This window comes from Psittacula echo (genome assembly GCF_963264785.1).
Source record: "Psittacula echo genome assembly, chromosome: 7".
Lineage (NCBI taxonomy): Eukaryota > Metazoa > Chordata > Aves > Psittaciformes > Psittacidae > Psittacula > Psittacula echo.
In genome coordinates, this window is record NC_137740.1 from 2695241 (window position 1) to 2711354 (window position 16114).

At 46.6% G+C, this 16114-nt stretch overlaps 1 protein-coding gene across 1 annotated transcript in view; it reads right to left on the reverse strand.

Moving 5' to 3' along the window:
- Positions 1-15791, reverse strand: part of RAVER2 (ribonucleoprotein, PTB binding 2) — a gene marked incomplete at both ends in the record, with an annotated part of 59294 nt that extends 43503 nt beyond the window's left edge. Inside the window, 2 exons of the mRNA XM_080623838.1 lie at positions 5171-5237; positions 15621-15791. Coding sequence (XP_080479964.1) covers positions 5171-5237; positions 15621-15791 — 238 coding nt within the window. The remainder of the gene's footprint in view (positions 1-5170; positions 5238-15620) is intronic.
- Between the last annotated feature and the right edge of the window lie 323 nt (positions 15792-16114).

Genomic DNA, 16114 nt, shown 5'->3' on the forward strand with positions numbered 1-16114 from the left:
CTGCAACACCCACTCCTGCTGTAAGCTCATCCTCATCCTACAGACAGAATATGCTCCTAGGCATTGGAGAAACAAAGCACCCATTGGACCTGTCCATCACCCAAGTCCAACAGACAGCACAAAGGTTCCCACAGCCACGGACAAAAGGACCTCCAGCACCACTCCTGCTCTTCTCATGACCATGCAACAGGCAACACAATGCTCATCGTAGGCCCCAGACAACTACAAAAAGAGCTGCACCAGCCCAGACTGCCACCAATGGAGGCACCAGAGGGAGGGCTCAGAGCAGAGGCCAGGCACAGGAAGGCCACAGCAATGCCTCAGCTGCCCACAGCAATGCAGCCTCATTTGTCCTTTGCAGCTGTGACGGACAATTCCACACAGGCTCCGGGATAGGGATACAACCAGACCACGGCTCCTGGATGCTCCCAACCCAACAGTCTGCCACGCAGCTCTCAGGGCTCTGTAGCACAGGTAAAACACTCCTGGTCTCTACAACATCCTGGGTTTCCAATTAGCATCACAAAGGAAAGTGCAAAGGGAAACTATAAAATCCTCTCCCATTGGAAGTCCCCAGAACAGATCCTGGCACCAGCACTCATGATGTCATGGCACCGTCACAGCCAACCCACAGCTCATAATACCCCATGTCACAATGGGGTTCCTGACGCTGTCAGCCCCAGGCCCTATAAAAAAGATGCACCAGCGCACACTGGCAGAGGAGGAGACGAGAGAGCAAAGACTCAGAGGCTCCCACAAACCCACAGCACCTGTGCCCCATCCTCAGCACACAGACAAGAAGAGGTGCCAGTGCTCATGGCCAAAGAAGATTCCTACCACCTATGGTATCTGTTCCCCATCCAGGCAACACTGGCAGACAGAAGGTACCCGTAGCCATGGACAGTGGGAGCTCCGCAGCATCCACAGCATCTCTCACACGTTCTCCTACAACAGTCTAGGAGAAGGTGGCCACAGCTAAGCGAGACCTACAGCCATTGATGTAAGTCTTCCACAGTCAGGGCTCTCATGCAGCCACACGGCACCTGCACCCAAGGAGGAAGGAACTTCTGTAACACCCAACCTTTCAGCAATATGCTCCTCATCCCAAAGACAGCCAGAAGGTGCCCACATTCATGGCCAAAGGAATGTCCCACCTCCCAAAGTATATGTAACCCACACGGACCACATAAGATAGGGAAGCCACACGGTGCTCGTAAGCAAGGACAATGGCAGCTTCTCAGTATCCACAGGATCTCTAACACATCCTCACTCTCAGCCCTAAGCAAAGGGAGAGCTACAGCCACTGATGTACCTCTTCCATATCCAGGGTTCTCATGCAGCCACACGGCACCTGCACCCATGGAGAAAGGGACTTCTGCAACACCCACTCCTGCTGTAAGCTCATCCTCATTCTACAGACAGAATATGCTCCTAGGCATTGGAGAAACAAAGCACCCATTGGACCTGTCCATCATCCAAGTCCAACAGACAGCACAAAGGTTCCCACAGCCACGGACAAAAGGACCTCCAGCACCACTCCTGCTCTTCTCATGACCATGCAACAGGCAACACAATGCTCATCGTAGGCCCCAGACAACTACAAAAAGGGCTGCACCAGCCCAGACTGCCACCAATGGAGGCACCAGAGGGAAGGCTCAGAGCAGAGGTCAGGCACAGGAAGGCCACAGCAATGCCTCAGCTGCCCACAGCAATGTAGCCTCACTTGTACCTTGCAGCTGTGACGGACAATTCCACACAGGCTCCAGGATAGGGATGCAACAAGACCACGGCTCCTGGATGCTCCCAACTCAACAGTCTCCAAGGCAGCTCTCAGGGCTCTGTAGCTCAGGTAAGGAGTCCTAGCATCTACCCCAACCTGGGTTTGCAAGGAACTTCACAAAAGGATGTACAAGGGAAAACTTAAATTCCTCTCCCATTAGACCTCCCCAAACGGATCCTGACTGCAGCAGTCGTGATGGCATGGCAATGGCAGCTGCAACACACCTACACCACTGCACAGAGGACATAGCCACAACCTCCGCAACGGACCCCTTTGAAAACCTGCAGCAGCCCACACTGGCACAGGAGGAGACGAGAGAGCAAAGAAACAGAGGCTCCAAAACACCCACCTATCTCTGACCCTTCCCCATCCTACAGACAGGAAATGTGCCAATGCTCACGGCCAAAGCAGATTCCTACCACCTATGGTATCTGTTCCCTATCCAGGCAACACTGGCAGACAGAAGGTGCCCGTAGCCATGGACAATGGGAGCTCCGCAGCATCCACAGCATCTCTCACACGTCCTCCTACAACAGTCTAGGAGAAGGTGTCCACAGTAAAGCGAGAGCTACAGCCATTGATGTAAGTCTTCCACAGCCAAGGCTCTTATGCAGCCAGATGGTGCCTGTACCCACGGAGAAAGGGACCTCTTTAACACCCACTCTGTAACGTCGTCCTCAGCCTACAGGCGTACGATGCCCATGCTCACACGCAATGGAGTATCAATGCACCCCTTGTACATGTCTCATCCAGGTCCAGCAGGAAGCTCAGAGTTAGCCACAGCCATGGAGAAAGGGACCTCCGTGCCACTCACCATGTCTGTACCCTGTGCATGACCATAGACCTTCAAGAAGTTGCTCACAGTTGTAGGCAGAGTTACACCATGCAATACAAGTGTACCAGAGGCAGGTGACTGGATCGATGGACATTGGGAGCACCCAAGAGTCATCACGTCTAGAACATGCTATGATCCCACAAGCAGCTGGAAGGAACAGACAGCTGTGGGTAAAGGGACTTCCACAAACCTCATAATATCTGTACCCTGTTCTCATCCTATAGAGAGACAAAAGTTGCCCACACTCATGGGCAAAGGAGAGCCCCAAACCTCACTGTGTCTCTCCCCCATGCAGGTCCTGCAGGCAGCCAGATGATTCCTGCAGCATGGTCAATGCCTTCATAGAGCATTTTACAATTTCTCCTAACCAAAGACGTGTATCAGTGCTCGGATCAAGAAGGCACGGTGTGGAAACTGGCAACAGGCTTCTCAAATACAATAAAATGGCACTTCTGATTAACATTATTTTGCTCTCCAGTATCTTGACACAGCATCACGTATGTCTCTAACAGGATACTATTTGGTATTCTAAGTATAGTTACATAAAAGATATGGATAGAAGACAAAGTCTTCATTGGGTCTTTTCCCCAGTGTTTGAGGTCATTCAGAGCTACTTCCCCAAGTTTATCAGTTATCTGAAATTAGTTTGTGGAATCAAGTGAAACCTCCAGAGAATCACAGAATCCCAAGGGTTGGAAGGGACTTCAGAAGATCATCTAGTCCAACTCCCCTGCAAGAGCAGGGTAACCTAGAGTACATCACACAGGAACTTGTCCAGGCAGGCCTTGAATATCTCCAACGTAGGAGACTCCACAATCCCCCTGGGCAACCTGTTCCAGTGCTCTGTCACTCTCACAGTAAAGAAGTTTTTCCTGATGTTCACATGGAACCTCTTCTGCTCCAGTTTACACCCATTACCCCTTGTCCTATCACTGGACATCACTGAGAAAAACCTAGCTCCATCATCCTGACACTAACCCTTTAGAATTTAGAAGTTCTAATTGGAACCCTGAATTCTACAGTGTCTCCAAAGTTCCAAATACTCCTATTAAACTAAAAAGGCACTAAACCTAGCTAAAAGAACCCCAAACCCAAACAAAACAAAAAAACCCCAAACCCCACAAATATAAACCTCAACACAAATGGAATTCCTTACACCAACAGTCCACACTACAATCTGTATGTCCATCTTTGGGTGGATGACTGCTCCATTGTGTCTGTTGGCCAAGACAGAGTGAATACAAACAGAACACCCCCAGACACGGTCAAAACCATGAGCAGGACCTTTGCTTCTTGCACAGCAAAACTAACACCAAAAATAGTCTGTAAGATAAAGAACATGAGTAGGAAGAGCTGAGAGGCTTGAGAACTTTCTTGATTGGACAGCCATGTTGATTCTGAGTCAATAGGGCCTCTGAAGATAGTTTTATGGCCTTCATGAACTCAGAGATGAAGTAATTTAATTACCCAAGTAAGAAGCCAAGGAAAAATGAAGCACCTGCAGTGTATTCCTGTCACAGTCATGCAGCAGAACATACAAAAAATCATTTGAATAGGCAAGGTACTACACATATACACAGACACACAAATGTATACACTTGAAAACCAACCCAAATACATACACAGTAAAAACCTAGTTATATATGTGAGCATCTACAGTAAATGACTTCATCCTGCTCTCACTCTTTCCAAGTGTTTCCTTTCCTGCTGAACCCAGATGTTCACTTTATTGTTATAGACTAGAGTACCCCCCACACAAACTGGCCTTGTTCCAGAGTCAGAAAGCAAATTTGCAAGATAATGGGACAGTAAAGCACAGATTTTTTGCTCCTTAGAGGTAGGTGTCAAGAAACACCCTTATCCTCACAGAATCCTGGTATCAATCTATGACAGCTACTGCATTAAGATTTTGTCCTGAAAACGAAGGTTGGATCAGCAGATAGCCCAGGCTGTGGGACCTCTTGTGATCTGGAAGGACAGGAACATGCAGAGAAATATTCGTGCATTTCTGTACCTCACAAGCACTAAAACTCTACGAATCCCCTATTTAGAGACTTCATTTGTAAATGGAGGCTCAGACTTCAATAATTCAGGAATTAACGGAGGACATTTCCTTCAAAGAAGGAAATAACGGTTTGTGGCTTGTATTACCTGGCACAAATGCATCAGGAGCTAGGCACATTTTCCTCTGATCAAGTCACAGGCACATGTGCTCTGCCCTAAGAGAGGCCCAGGACCAGTACATCAACGAAATCAGACAGCTGAGGTTAGCTTTGTCCCAGAGAGATGCTCACTAAGGGAATACTCTGAGATACACCATAGTGGCCCTACCTACTTATGGCTGACATCAGTGGAGTTTCCAAGTTTCCACAGGTTTCTGTAGAAGGTGACAAACTATGCAGCCAAAAAAGGCACTGAGGGACAATCAAGCTATGTGATGGCAGAGAAGTCAATGATTTCATACATGGCAGATGATGTTCCTCACTAGTTTCACCACAGAACTAGTTTCACCACAGAACTGAAACGTGTGACACTGGAAGACTGTAAATTCTTACCTGTTCTTTTATTTCTGTCCACGTAACAATACTTGATTTCATAATCTTTAAATAAGTCATGGATCTCCTGAAAGAGAAAAGTACAAGTAACATCAGATAACAAACTCAATAGACCACATAAGGGTATAAATCCATCTTCATTAAAAAAACCCAAACCAAACAAAAAACTTTCACAATAAACAAAAGATTTCACCATAGAAACCCTATCAAACATTTGTTTTTAGAGCTGGTTATACTATTGCAGCAATCACATGAAAAGCTGGCTTACTGAGTTTGATTAATTTACTTTTCTTTATATAAAGTCACAGAAGCACAACAGGGTCTCCTGTTGAGTGTCTTTTGATAAAGATAAATAACATCACAGCTCATTCAATAGCAACCCCCCCCAATGTCTCTGAAGTATAGCTAAACCACAGTACAGACAAGAAATACCGGCACCATCACATCATGCAGTTTACTGCGGGCAGGCAATGCTGTCATGAAATACAACAGTTGCTCTAGTTTCCTTTAAGTGCTCAAGTTCACTTTGACAGATTTTGCTCTTTCAATGAATATTCTTTCAACTAGCAGATAGATAACTGTGTCTCGAATGCCCCCTGGAAAGTATCTTCTATCAGTTACTGCACAGATGCTCAATGAGGAATCCATCCCAAGAGCATTATTTACTCCTACTAATTAATGGGAAGAGAGTAGGAGTGTGGGAGGGGCGGTATAGGAGCCATTGTAAGAAGTGTGCACCGGTTTGCTATAGCTACTCCTCACCAAGAGCAAGGTGTATGCACATGTCTACAATTCAGTTCAGCTGGTGAGAACGCAGAGGTGAACATTAATCCTCCCCAGGAAGGAACCACAAGTAGTAACCTGGATTGGTTTAGCTGGATAAATCCCACACACAATAGCAAAAGGCCATTTGTGTAAGCAAAATAGTCAACCAGCTTTGTGTGAAAGTTTAACTGCAGCCCATTTCCACTTGCCCAGCCTACACGTCAGTTTGCTAATACAATATATATAGCCTAAAGGTTAATTGGGTTCTCCGTGACCGGTATCAGGTATATACCTTTTAGTCAAGCGGGCACCAATCTCTAGTTTCAGTACTTAACAGCTGTCAAATACTGCATTAATAAAATATGGGAGCATTTCTCCAGCTCCCAGACATCCTCCCATGGGATGTGATGAGGATGTGGCTTCTGAAGAGCAAAATAGGCCAGGCACAATTCAAATATTCAAGGCCTGCAGGAGATTTGACTGCGGCCATCTCTCTAACACGAATTAGAGGGTAGTTCATCTCAGTCACGAGAGGCTGAGGAGACACTTTCTGCACAGTTTTGTACAGCTCAGCTGTATTGTGGCACTGAACACTTCAAAGAAGTTATTTCTGTCCCACTTCACAAAAAGGGGACACACTGACCTTTTATATTTCCTATATTATATTACAAGTGCAACTCTGAAAGTTTCATAGGATTAAGTAGCACAAAATATTCTTTCACTCTTCTGAAAGTCCTCTGTGGATCAGATGACTCTACATGATTTCCCAGCAACTGTTTGAAACTTGAATTGAGAGGGAAAACAGCCTGCACTGAACACATCTCTGTGGATAATTCTGAGGTCTCACGTAAAAAATGATGAGAACATAAAGAAGATTTAAAATGAAAACCTAATTCAAGGCTTGCAGGAAGGCGACCGGTCTTGTGCTCTCATGCCCCCCATGGCAGGGTGCAGACCTCTGCCTCTGGAACTGGGTTTTGTTGTACTTCACTGAAAGCATTTTTCACATGAAGTGTTTGTGACAATTCACAAAACCAAATCACACTGTGCCAGCTCTGGAGCAAATGTATATTCCTTCAAATCAAACAGATACGTAAATACCAGTGTGCATTAGACTGACATTCTTCATAACAGTTTCATAATGACTAAGCCAGCTTTTGAACTCGGGCACTTCTCTAAACTTTACCTTCAACCTCTCCCAACACTTGGGTCTGCTGGAAAAGAATGAACGCTACCACACAGCTCAGAGACAGAACCACCAGGGAAAGCAACAAGAACACTTTACTCGCTGTTCCTATCCAGGTTCTGCTGTGTGCCACCAAACAGTGTGTGCCAACAGCACCGAATGTAGTTGGGCCCTTTGGTGTACGCAGCTACCCAGTATTTGGGCCAGGAAGGAGTGTCTACTCCTGGAGGAGAAACGGGTCATCCAAGTCAGGTATATTCCCTGGTACGACCCTGTTAACTTGTACGGAATGTAAGCAGAGGGCTGTTTCCCTGAGCACAGCACAAACAAACAGCCGCCGCTCATTCCCGTTCCCATTCCCGACCTCCTCCTGCTGCCTCATGCACCCGGAGCACCCGGCCTCCACACCCCTGGCCCAGCTACACCAACCTTGTGCCCACGCCAGGACCTACCACCACCATGGAGAAGCCATCCCGCCGACCCATGCTCTGCTGTAACACAACTTTTCACCCTCCCAGGTTATCCTTACCATGGTACTGCCTTGTGCTGGGCGATAACACAAGCGCTCACCACTTCCTCTCCCCTGAGGTTTAGTAAAGCTCTAGTAATAGACTTGGTGGTGGTACCACATGCAAGCAGTGGCTGCTATCCCCAAGTGCCACCACTTTGCCCATGGTCACAACATCCACATCCAAACCACTTGCTGATCACTATTAGTATTTTTTACACATAACATTTACGATACTTCTTCTCCTAAAGGATTTTTTCCTCTTCTATAAAGGAATCAATTTATTAGCCTAAAACCCTGAAAGTTTCTATACTGCTCAAGTTCAACTGATTTTCATTCTTTCAATGAATATTCTTGCAACCACCAGGTAAGTGTGTCTAGAATACCCCCTGGAAAGTATCCTCTATCTTTTATCGCTAATAATCAGGATTTAACTGGTTTAACTGCACCATATTAAGTCTAAACAAAACGGCAACATCAGCAGCATGGTGCGGGTCGAGCTGCCCTGACAGTCACACATTGAATGTTAGGCTAGATGATAATATTTTGACACCAAAACTTGTAAGCAGCTATGAAGTCGTGTGGTAGACCGCAGCCATGGATCCTGTGAAGCTTCTAACACAAACAGTTTATACAGGTGCCTATCGGGCCTCCAAGGAGCGATTTGTAGTTGGCTCCTGAACCTGATGTAGAAATCGGCACCAATGCTTGGGCACAGAGGTGTGTTTGTGCCCAAGCAGTTCCTGACAGCCAGATCCCAGGCCATGTGTCCCTGGGCAAAGCAAGGACAATCCGTACTGCAGGAAGGGAGAGGAGGAAAGAAAGAGAAGAGGGTTTGCTCAGAGTAACAGCACTTGCATAAACACGTGGGCCATGCCAGCAACTCTAACTAAACATCTTGGAACAGAAATGTCACCTATAATACTTAGCTATTATACAGCTCCTTAAACCTTCAAAGTTCTTGTAAGCAGACTTTGAAAGGTGGTTAATCTTAGCATCAGTAAATATTAAAATCCTAACTAGAAAATAATCAGCTCATACTTCAAAATCAGCAGAAAAAGCAAAGCCTACTACATTCAAGGGAGTTCAAGAGAAACCACCAGGAAATACAGGCCGAATATGCTTTAAAATGTATTATTTATTACTGTCAGAAAAGCGGTCTTGAAATACTTCAGTTCTTGGCCTGTCCTGTCTTGTCTTGGGTAGAAAAACGTCAACAGGAGTTTTTATCATGTACTGTCAGTTTGAAATTTGCCTCTCAAGCACACAGAATTCCTGTCTCTGAGAGGATCCGTCCCTGTGGTGCATTTTCTGCACTGCTTTAAACGCAAAGAAAGGGAGTCCTTAACGGGCACATTTGCCCTATTTATCGAATTAATAAAGCTCAATGCATCATTTCTACTAAAATCAGCTTTTCAATCCCAGGATCTCTCAGTGCAAGAGAAGAAACATGCAAGAAATACTCATCATCTGGAACAACACACCCTGTATATAAAGCCTACAGCACCTGAAACTCTCTCTAGATATAATACTGGATTGTGCTCTTCTGGCAACAAAACTAGTTAACAATTCTAATGGTGCCTGGCCAGATTTCTACAGTTCACTTTGGTGGTGCTTCCAATAAAAACAATCCACAAGCCTGGTCTGTAACTTGGCTCTCATGAAGTAGCTGAAGGCCTAAACTTCACATGCGTGTTCTTGAAACAGGAATCAATTATCTTTCAAGTAGCTGAACTAAATAATATGTTTGGCTAAGAAAGGACTTTGAAATCATCTCGTAACTAAAAGAGACTTTGTTTTCAGTTGTGCAGGAAGCACAGGGAAGTGGAAGACTTCTGAGGAAAACGCTTTGTATTTATAAATGATATAATGGGGTGGTTACTTAATTTTAGACCACTAAATGCCTGAGTCCATGATACAATGTATGGATTCCACTGCAAACATAAAACTAGAAACAAAAAGAGGAGGAAAAAAAAGGTAATAAGCAATAGAACATCAACACAGTTTAAAGTAACAATCTGAGGGGAAATCACAGAGGCTCTGTTGGAGAGTAAGAAGCGGAGTCCACAGCATCGACAAGAAGGTCAGGTAACAAAGCACAAGGACTGATGCAAAGTGCAATTCTAAACATGTCCTGTCTACTAATGACCACAGAGGTTGGAGGTCCTTGAATTTTTACCAACTGGGCACTGGAATGGGTTGCCCAGGGAGGTTGTGAATGCTCCATCCTTGGCAGTGTTCAAGGCCAGGTTGGATGAGGCCTTGGGTGCCATGGTTTAGTGTGAGGTGACCCTGCCCATGGCAGGGGGGTTGGAACTGGATGATCTCAAGGTCCTTTCCAACCCTAACTATTCTATGATGCTATGATTCTAACTGCCAGATAAATCCCCCCTTGCTCCTAACAAGCACAATGGCAAAGATTATGCTCACTGCACCATACAGTATGTTCTCTTGTTTGACAGACTTTCAAGGGTTTTTTCAATGCTGTATTAAAGACAGTTCTCAGGTGAGCAACGACTGCAGGATCAAGTCCAAGATGTGTAGCAGATGTCTACCTGCCCAGGCACCCAGGAATGGTAAGCTCTCAGGAGTGACCTAAAGCTCAGCACGTGCCCTCTTCACATCCATGAACAGTCACAAACTGTGACACCTGAAATAAAATCAAGGCTGTGATTCTAGGCCATAAACTGCCCTTGGGGCAAATCTCTCTGTTTAAGAACTGACTCGCTTTTGTAAGATCCTGCCCTCCGAAGATCTTTACGAAAGTAACACAAGAAAACATTAAGACGGAAGAATAACAGTTTCTCAGTAAACTGAGGATGGACATGGAATTAAAAATGTATTTCTCTGATCTTCCAGAGATATATTAGTGTTGATAAAAGGAACACTATGAACTGGAAATCAATTCCATCAGCCTGGGTATATTGGGCAGTATGCAAGCGAAATGAAAGATGAGAAAGACATAGAAGAGGTAACATGAGAGAGCACAAAGCAGAAGACAAGCAATAAAGAAAATCAAAAAGCATGTACATCCTAAGGCATGAAAGCTATTCACTATCCAGCAAATATGCCTCTCATGTTCAGGCAGTGTGACGAAGGACTAACTGAAACACAAAGGCCCCTTCTCCTTAAACGTCTGGCATCCAACAGATTGGGAGAGAGCACTTCCTCAAATCAGCACACTTCATTAAAGGCTTTCCATCAAAAAGGACCAAGGAAAAATTGTGGTTAATCCACAAGGCAAAAAAGAAAACCCACAACCCCACCAGAAATAGCATCCTGCTAAGAAGTGATTTGTCTTTTGATCAGGAACAGACCACAGGGGAAAAAACCCAAACCTGGACGGTTACATCAAGTCCCAAAACACACAATAAATCCCTGCCCCGGGTGGACTGAACCAGTTTCTTATCAACACCTCAATGTTTTGTCTTTCTTTAGGTTCTGTCATACCAAAGAAGAACTACAGGGTATTAAAATAATTAATCAGCCCTATTTTACTTTATGGCCTACATTAAAGTAGAACATCCCCTCTAGAAGATTTATTTCCTAGCCTCAAATGTTCAAGAAGAAAAGCAGAAATGTGCATGTAATATGGTGTCATTTAAAGATAATCAAACACAGAGAAAACTGGTTGGAAGCAAGTGCATCTTCCACAGCACTGGCTCTTCAGCTGAGACAGCCATGGCTCCTATGGGAGTTATCACACTTAAATAAGGAATCAGTAACAGGGAAAAAACGACTTGGGGGAAATCAAAAACAATTCTTCTAATCCATTGGGGTAATTACAAAAACAAACAGGAACTGCTTTGCCATACAATACTCCAGCAAAATAAAACTTCACATTTAGTAAGGTACAGCTTCACTTACACTCTGGTCATCCTGAAGTTCCTGGCATCTCCTTACCAGTAAAGGAGAAAGGAAGTTACTGTTTCCCGCCCTCCCTCTGCTCAGAGCAGTCCTCCTGCCTCCCAGAGCACTGAGAGCAGTTTTAGGACAGCTCCAGGGACCTTTAATTTGTGATACGTGCCTTTGAACATCACATGTCATTGCGTTCCTTGCCATTGACACGGATTAGCTGGTTCATCAGAGATGAAGGTTCAGGGAGATGCAAACACAACAAGGCAATCACAAGAGACATCCAACCAAGAGACTGCCAGTTCATTGCCAAGCACTGACCAGAACAAAATGAATCACTACAACCAAGCGTACCTTTAATTCTCTTGGCAAAGAGTCTTGATACAAACATCACAATACCACAACACTGCATCAGAGGCTATTCATGCCGACAAGACACCAACAGGCCAATCTTACCTGATTGCCTGCCTCACCGTCAAACACCACGCAGCACTGCCCTGCTAGGATTCCTTAGATCTTGCAAACAGTCTTTCATTTTAATGAAGCCATAAAATGATTACTCTGGAAAGAGCATGTAACACTTCCCCACTGTTGCAAGACGAATTCAAAGTTTTTATGTTCTGCAAAGGCTTCCCAAAGGCTGTGAAGGCTGGAATGCAGTGTAATGTTCTTGATGAAACAGGAGGGCCTGTTGTGACCCTTCATGCAGCCTGCTCCATACTCAGTACTGAATTCTCTGTAAGGCAGAAGTCACTGCTACAGTACTACCTCAAAACCTGAAGCACATTCAGAACAACATTTAGGGGTCCCACATTCTTTGTACATGGTGTGTTACCACATCACACATCTCCCTGAGCTTTGGACAAAGAGCTTCAGATTGAGGAGTGTCCCCTAAGTAGAACAAAATACTGAGCAGGTTTTGCATATGGTTTGTATACAGCTACAGGATAGAAAAACATCAGATTGAGGGAGGGAAAACACGACAGGAATTGATCTGGTAAGCTGTTTTACTCACAACCCTGACCCTGCTAACAGGAATTACAGCAGCAACAAGTGCATTTCTGTCTCACTTCATAGGTTCAGCAATCTAAAAAGTAACACAAAAGTGTCAATGGTACCTCATCTCAAGGTCTAGAGAGGTTACAGCAACAGTAGATGTCCATTTTTAGGCCACTATCACATCACATCACATGTTTGAGAACATGCACAGTTCAGGTACTGTGCTGGCAGAATCAGACAAGGATGAATACAGGCAACTAACTGGCAACTCTGGAAGATTTCACCATGACAGGGCAGTAGAGACTCAACTGACTTGCCAGCTAAACAGTAAATGCAGCCTTTGCCTTCAAAGAACAGCGAAGGTGCTAACAGAAATGTTTACTGCACATCTGTCACAAAAATATCTTTCCCCATGGCTGTAGTGAGAGAACTGCTTGAATAAATACCAGTCCTGTGAGGACATATTTGCAGGTTGAGCTGTAAAGCCCAACACAGAAAGAATCTTCTTGACATAACTTTAACTTAGCTTGTTCCCCCTCTGGACTTGTTTCAAACTGACACTCCATGAAGAAAGCTCACATGGGAACGCTGACTTCCATGGTGTGACAGACTGCAAAGTGCTTTCTTCAGGCCACCCTTCCTCCTGAACACAGGCTCTGGACTTCGTTAGGAACACGGATGTTGCCAAATGCATTGAGAGAGAAATCTCACTTGCCAAGGTTCAAACGTGGGCAACCTTTGCCCCATAACAATAGCCACCCAGCACCCAAAGTGCTGAATGCTTCCGACACTTAAAGGTCTGTTTGTTTGGTTTCTAAGACTACAAACTTGTGGCACTCTGCTTCTGGTTCAGAAACTTCATGGCTAAGGTACACTTCTTCCGTGGCCTGAAGAGTAATTTGGTTTTAATTGAGTTTAGCACAGGTGGAACTCCAAAGGTAAGAGAAGATTACAAGTACAATAATAAATAAAGTTAATATGTAGCTACAACTGGCTCAGGAAAATGTTTGTTACCTGATTTCACTGTTCATGTAATAATAACGAATGACAGCAAACCCAACACTCCAATGATCAGAGATTGGTAATTCCATTTATGAAACCCTATTCTGGAAGCCTCTGCTGTACTTTGACGATGCATCTCTTTCTCAAGGGTGAACAAACTGGCCAGGTTATCAATAGTTATCTGAGTTTACTTGGCTAACCAACCATTTCCAGAAGAAACCAGCAGACAAAACACGTCTGCACTGTTTACCAAGGGTGCTAATTTCACATAAGAAATGGTAAGTTTCATGGTAATTTAATGACAGCCAAATACACAGGTATGCTTAACATACCTGACCACAGACAGGCTTCTCCTTTCCAAAACTGCTCCAGGACAGAAACTTCACCCCTACAGCACAACCATTCTGCTTTTACACACCAACACCAACAGCTCAATGATGTTAACAACTAAAATGACATCTTCTGTAACTGTGTTTCAGGATCTGTACATGGCGGTACTGTTCTAGCCTACAACAGGGGAACATCAGCATCTTACAAGCAGAGAAAAAGGCATCCCAGTGCTACTTTTAAAGTCATCAAAACAAGATGGCAAACTTCCAGAACACTGTGAGGCTGCCAAATCAGACCTTCACGCTAGTATTTCTCTATAGCATTCTTTGTCTGACCACGTGATGCCAAACTTGACAGCTTGATGTGCTTTTAACCATGTGAATTCACAAAGTACCTGCTTGTGTGCAACAGGAGCAAGGAACACAACCGTTGGAGTGTCAGACAAAGTGATCCTGTTCTGGCTATCCACAGCAAGCATCCTGTGATAGGGCAGTAAGCTCACTCTGTCAACACAGCCACTGGGATGGCTTCTTGAAGTGACGATGAAGATTAGCAGGGTTTCCCAAGCGGTGAGTCTGCTCATTGATTAGGCCCTGAGGCTGCTAGAAATAGACGTGAGGCTCTGCATGTAAACATCGTGGAGGATCATAGCAAAACTGTCATAATCTACAGCTCTAAGTGCCTACAATCACACTACAACGCGGCCAAACAGAACTACAGGCACCACACACACGAGAACAAAACATCAAGTGCAGTGGCAAACTGGGTAGTCTGGCTCCAATTACATTGATGGCTGAAAGATCCTAACATGAAGGGCCCCCTTCTAGTGGAGATGCAGAGAAAACGATAGTGTATATGTGCTGCACTCACCCATAGGTAGTAATATCTCTTGTGCTTTAGAAGGAGAAAGAAAGGGAAACAGGGAGCCATTTAGAATAAAAGCTGTAATTATACTTTTATACTTGTGCATCAAGTTGAATGTTTGGAGCTGGTGAAGCGACTGCGCAACCAAATCACCTCCAAACCTGACTCACACGCATTAAAGAGTTCAGTGATCTTCTCCAAATAGCAGTAATTTGAGCAGAATTTTCCTAAACCATTAAGAGATAGCAGGAAAACACTTTCCTGACTGCGCACTGCTCACCTCAGAGGCAAAACCAGCCGGGTTCGAAGCTTTTTACCTCTGATTTTACACAGATACTGGATGTGCCGCAGGACCTTAAAGTCGCCCTGCCTATCTGGAGATGGCGAGCACACAGGTGTCACCTCACCACTACCGCTAACGGCCCCACCAGCCGCTGCTTCCCTCAGCAGCAGCCACACACGTGTAATTAATTACCGCACTAATTAGCCTTGCTAATTTGCACACCTTGGGCAGAAAAGCGCGGAGCCTCTCACCCCCCTTTACCACGGGCTGGGGCTGCTCCCTCAGGGCCTGGGGCCCGACCCCAGCACCCACAGGCGGGGAGGAGGGAGCCGAGCCCGGCCCGGCGTCACCCCCCGCGGGGGAGGGCGACGGTTCCCGCCGCGGGGAGGACGAGCTGGAGCCGCTCTCCGCAGGCACCGCTGCTACCGGCACTAACAAAGAAGGCGTCGGGAGCAGGAGCCCGAGCGGACCCGCGGCGGGAGGAAGCGGAGCTGCAGCCCCACAACTCCCCGGGGACGAGGAGAGCAGCCACCGCTCACCTCACCCACACCGGGCCCCGGGGAGCGGCTCCCCCGCGGCTCCCGGCCCCGCTCCCCGGGGCACGGCCCCGCCTGAGGCGGCGGGAGCACGGGCGGAAGGGAGGCGGCGGCGGCCGTACCTGGCTGCTGCTCTCGGCCGGCAGGTTCCTCAGCAGGATCTTGCGCCTGTTGCTCAGCTCCCGCCGGGTGCTCTCCAAGCGCTTCGCCACCTCCTCGGGCGCCAGCGGCGGCCGAACCCCCCGCGGTGGCTCCGCGGGCAGCTCCGCGCCGCGCTCGGCTGCTGCCGCCATCTTGCAGAGCGAGCGGGGCGGGAGCCACGGTGGGCGGGCGGGCGGCGGGGGAAGCCGCGGGGCACGGCGAGGCACGGCCCCGCCGGCGGGGCGCGGGGAGCCGGGAGGCACGCCAAGCCCCGCCGCGCTCCCGCCACGCCCGCTCGGGGGAGGCTGAGGGCGGCAGAGCCCCTGCAGCGGCGGCGGCTGGACCCGAGGGGCGGTGCGTGAGGAGTGAACTCGAACGGTGCCCCACATGTGTGGGGATAACAGGGGCCAGGGGGGGAATTTCTTCCCCGCAGTTGTGGATCTTGAGTTCAGGTTTTAGGAGGAGAGTTTGGGGT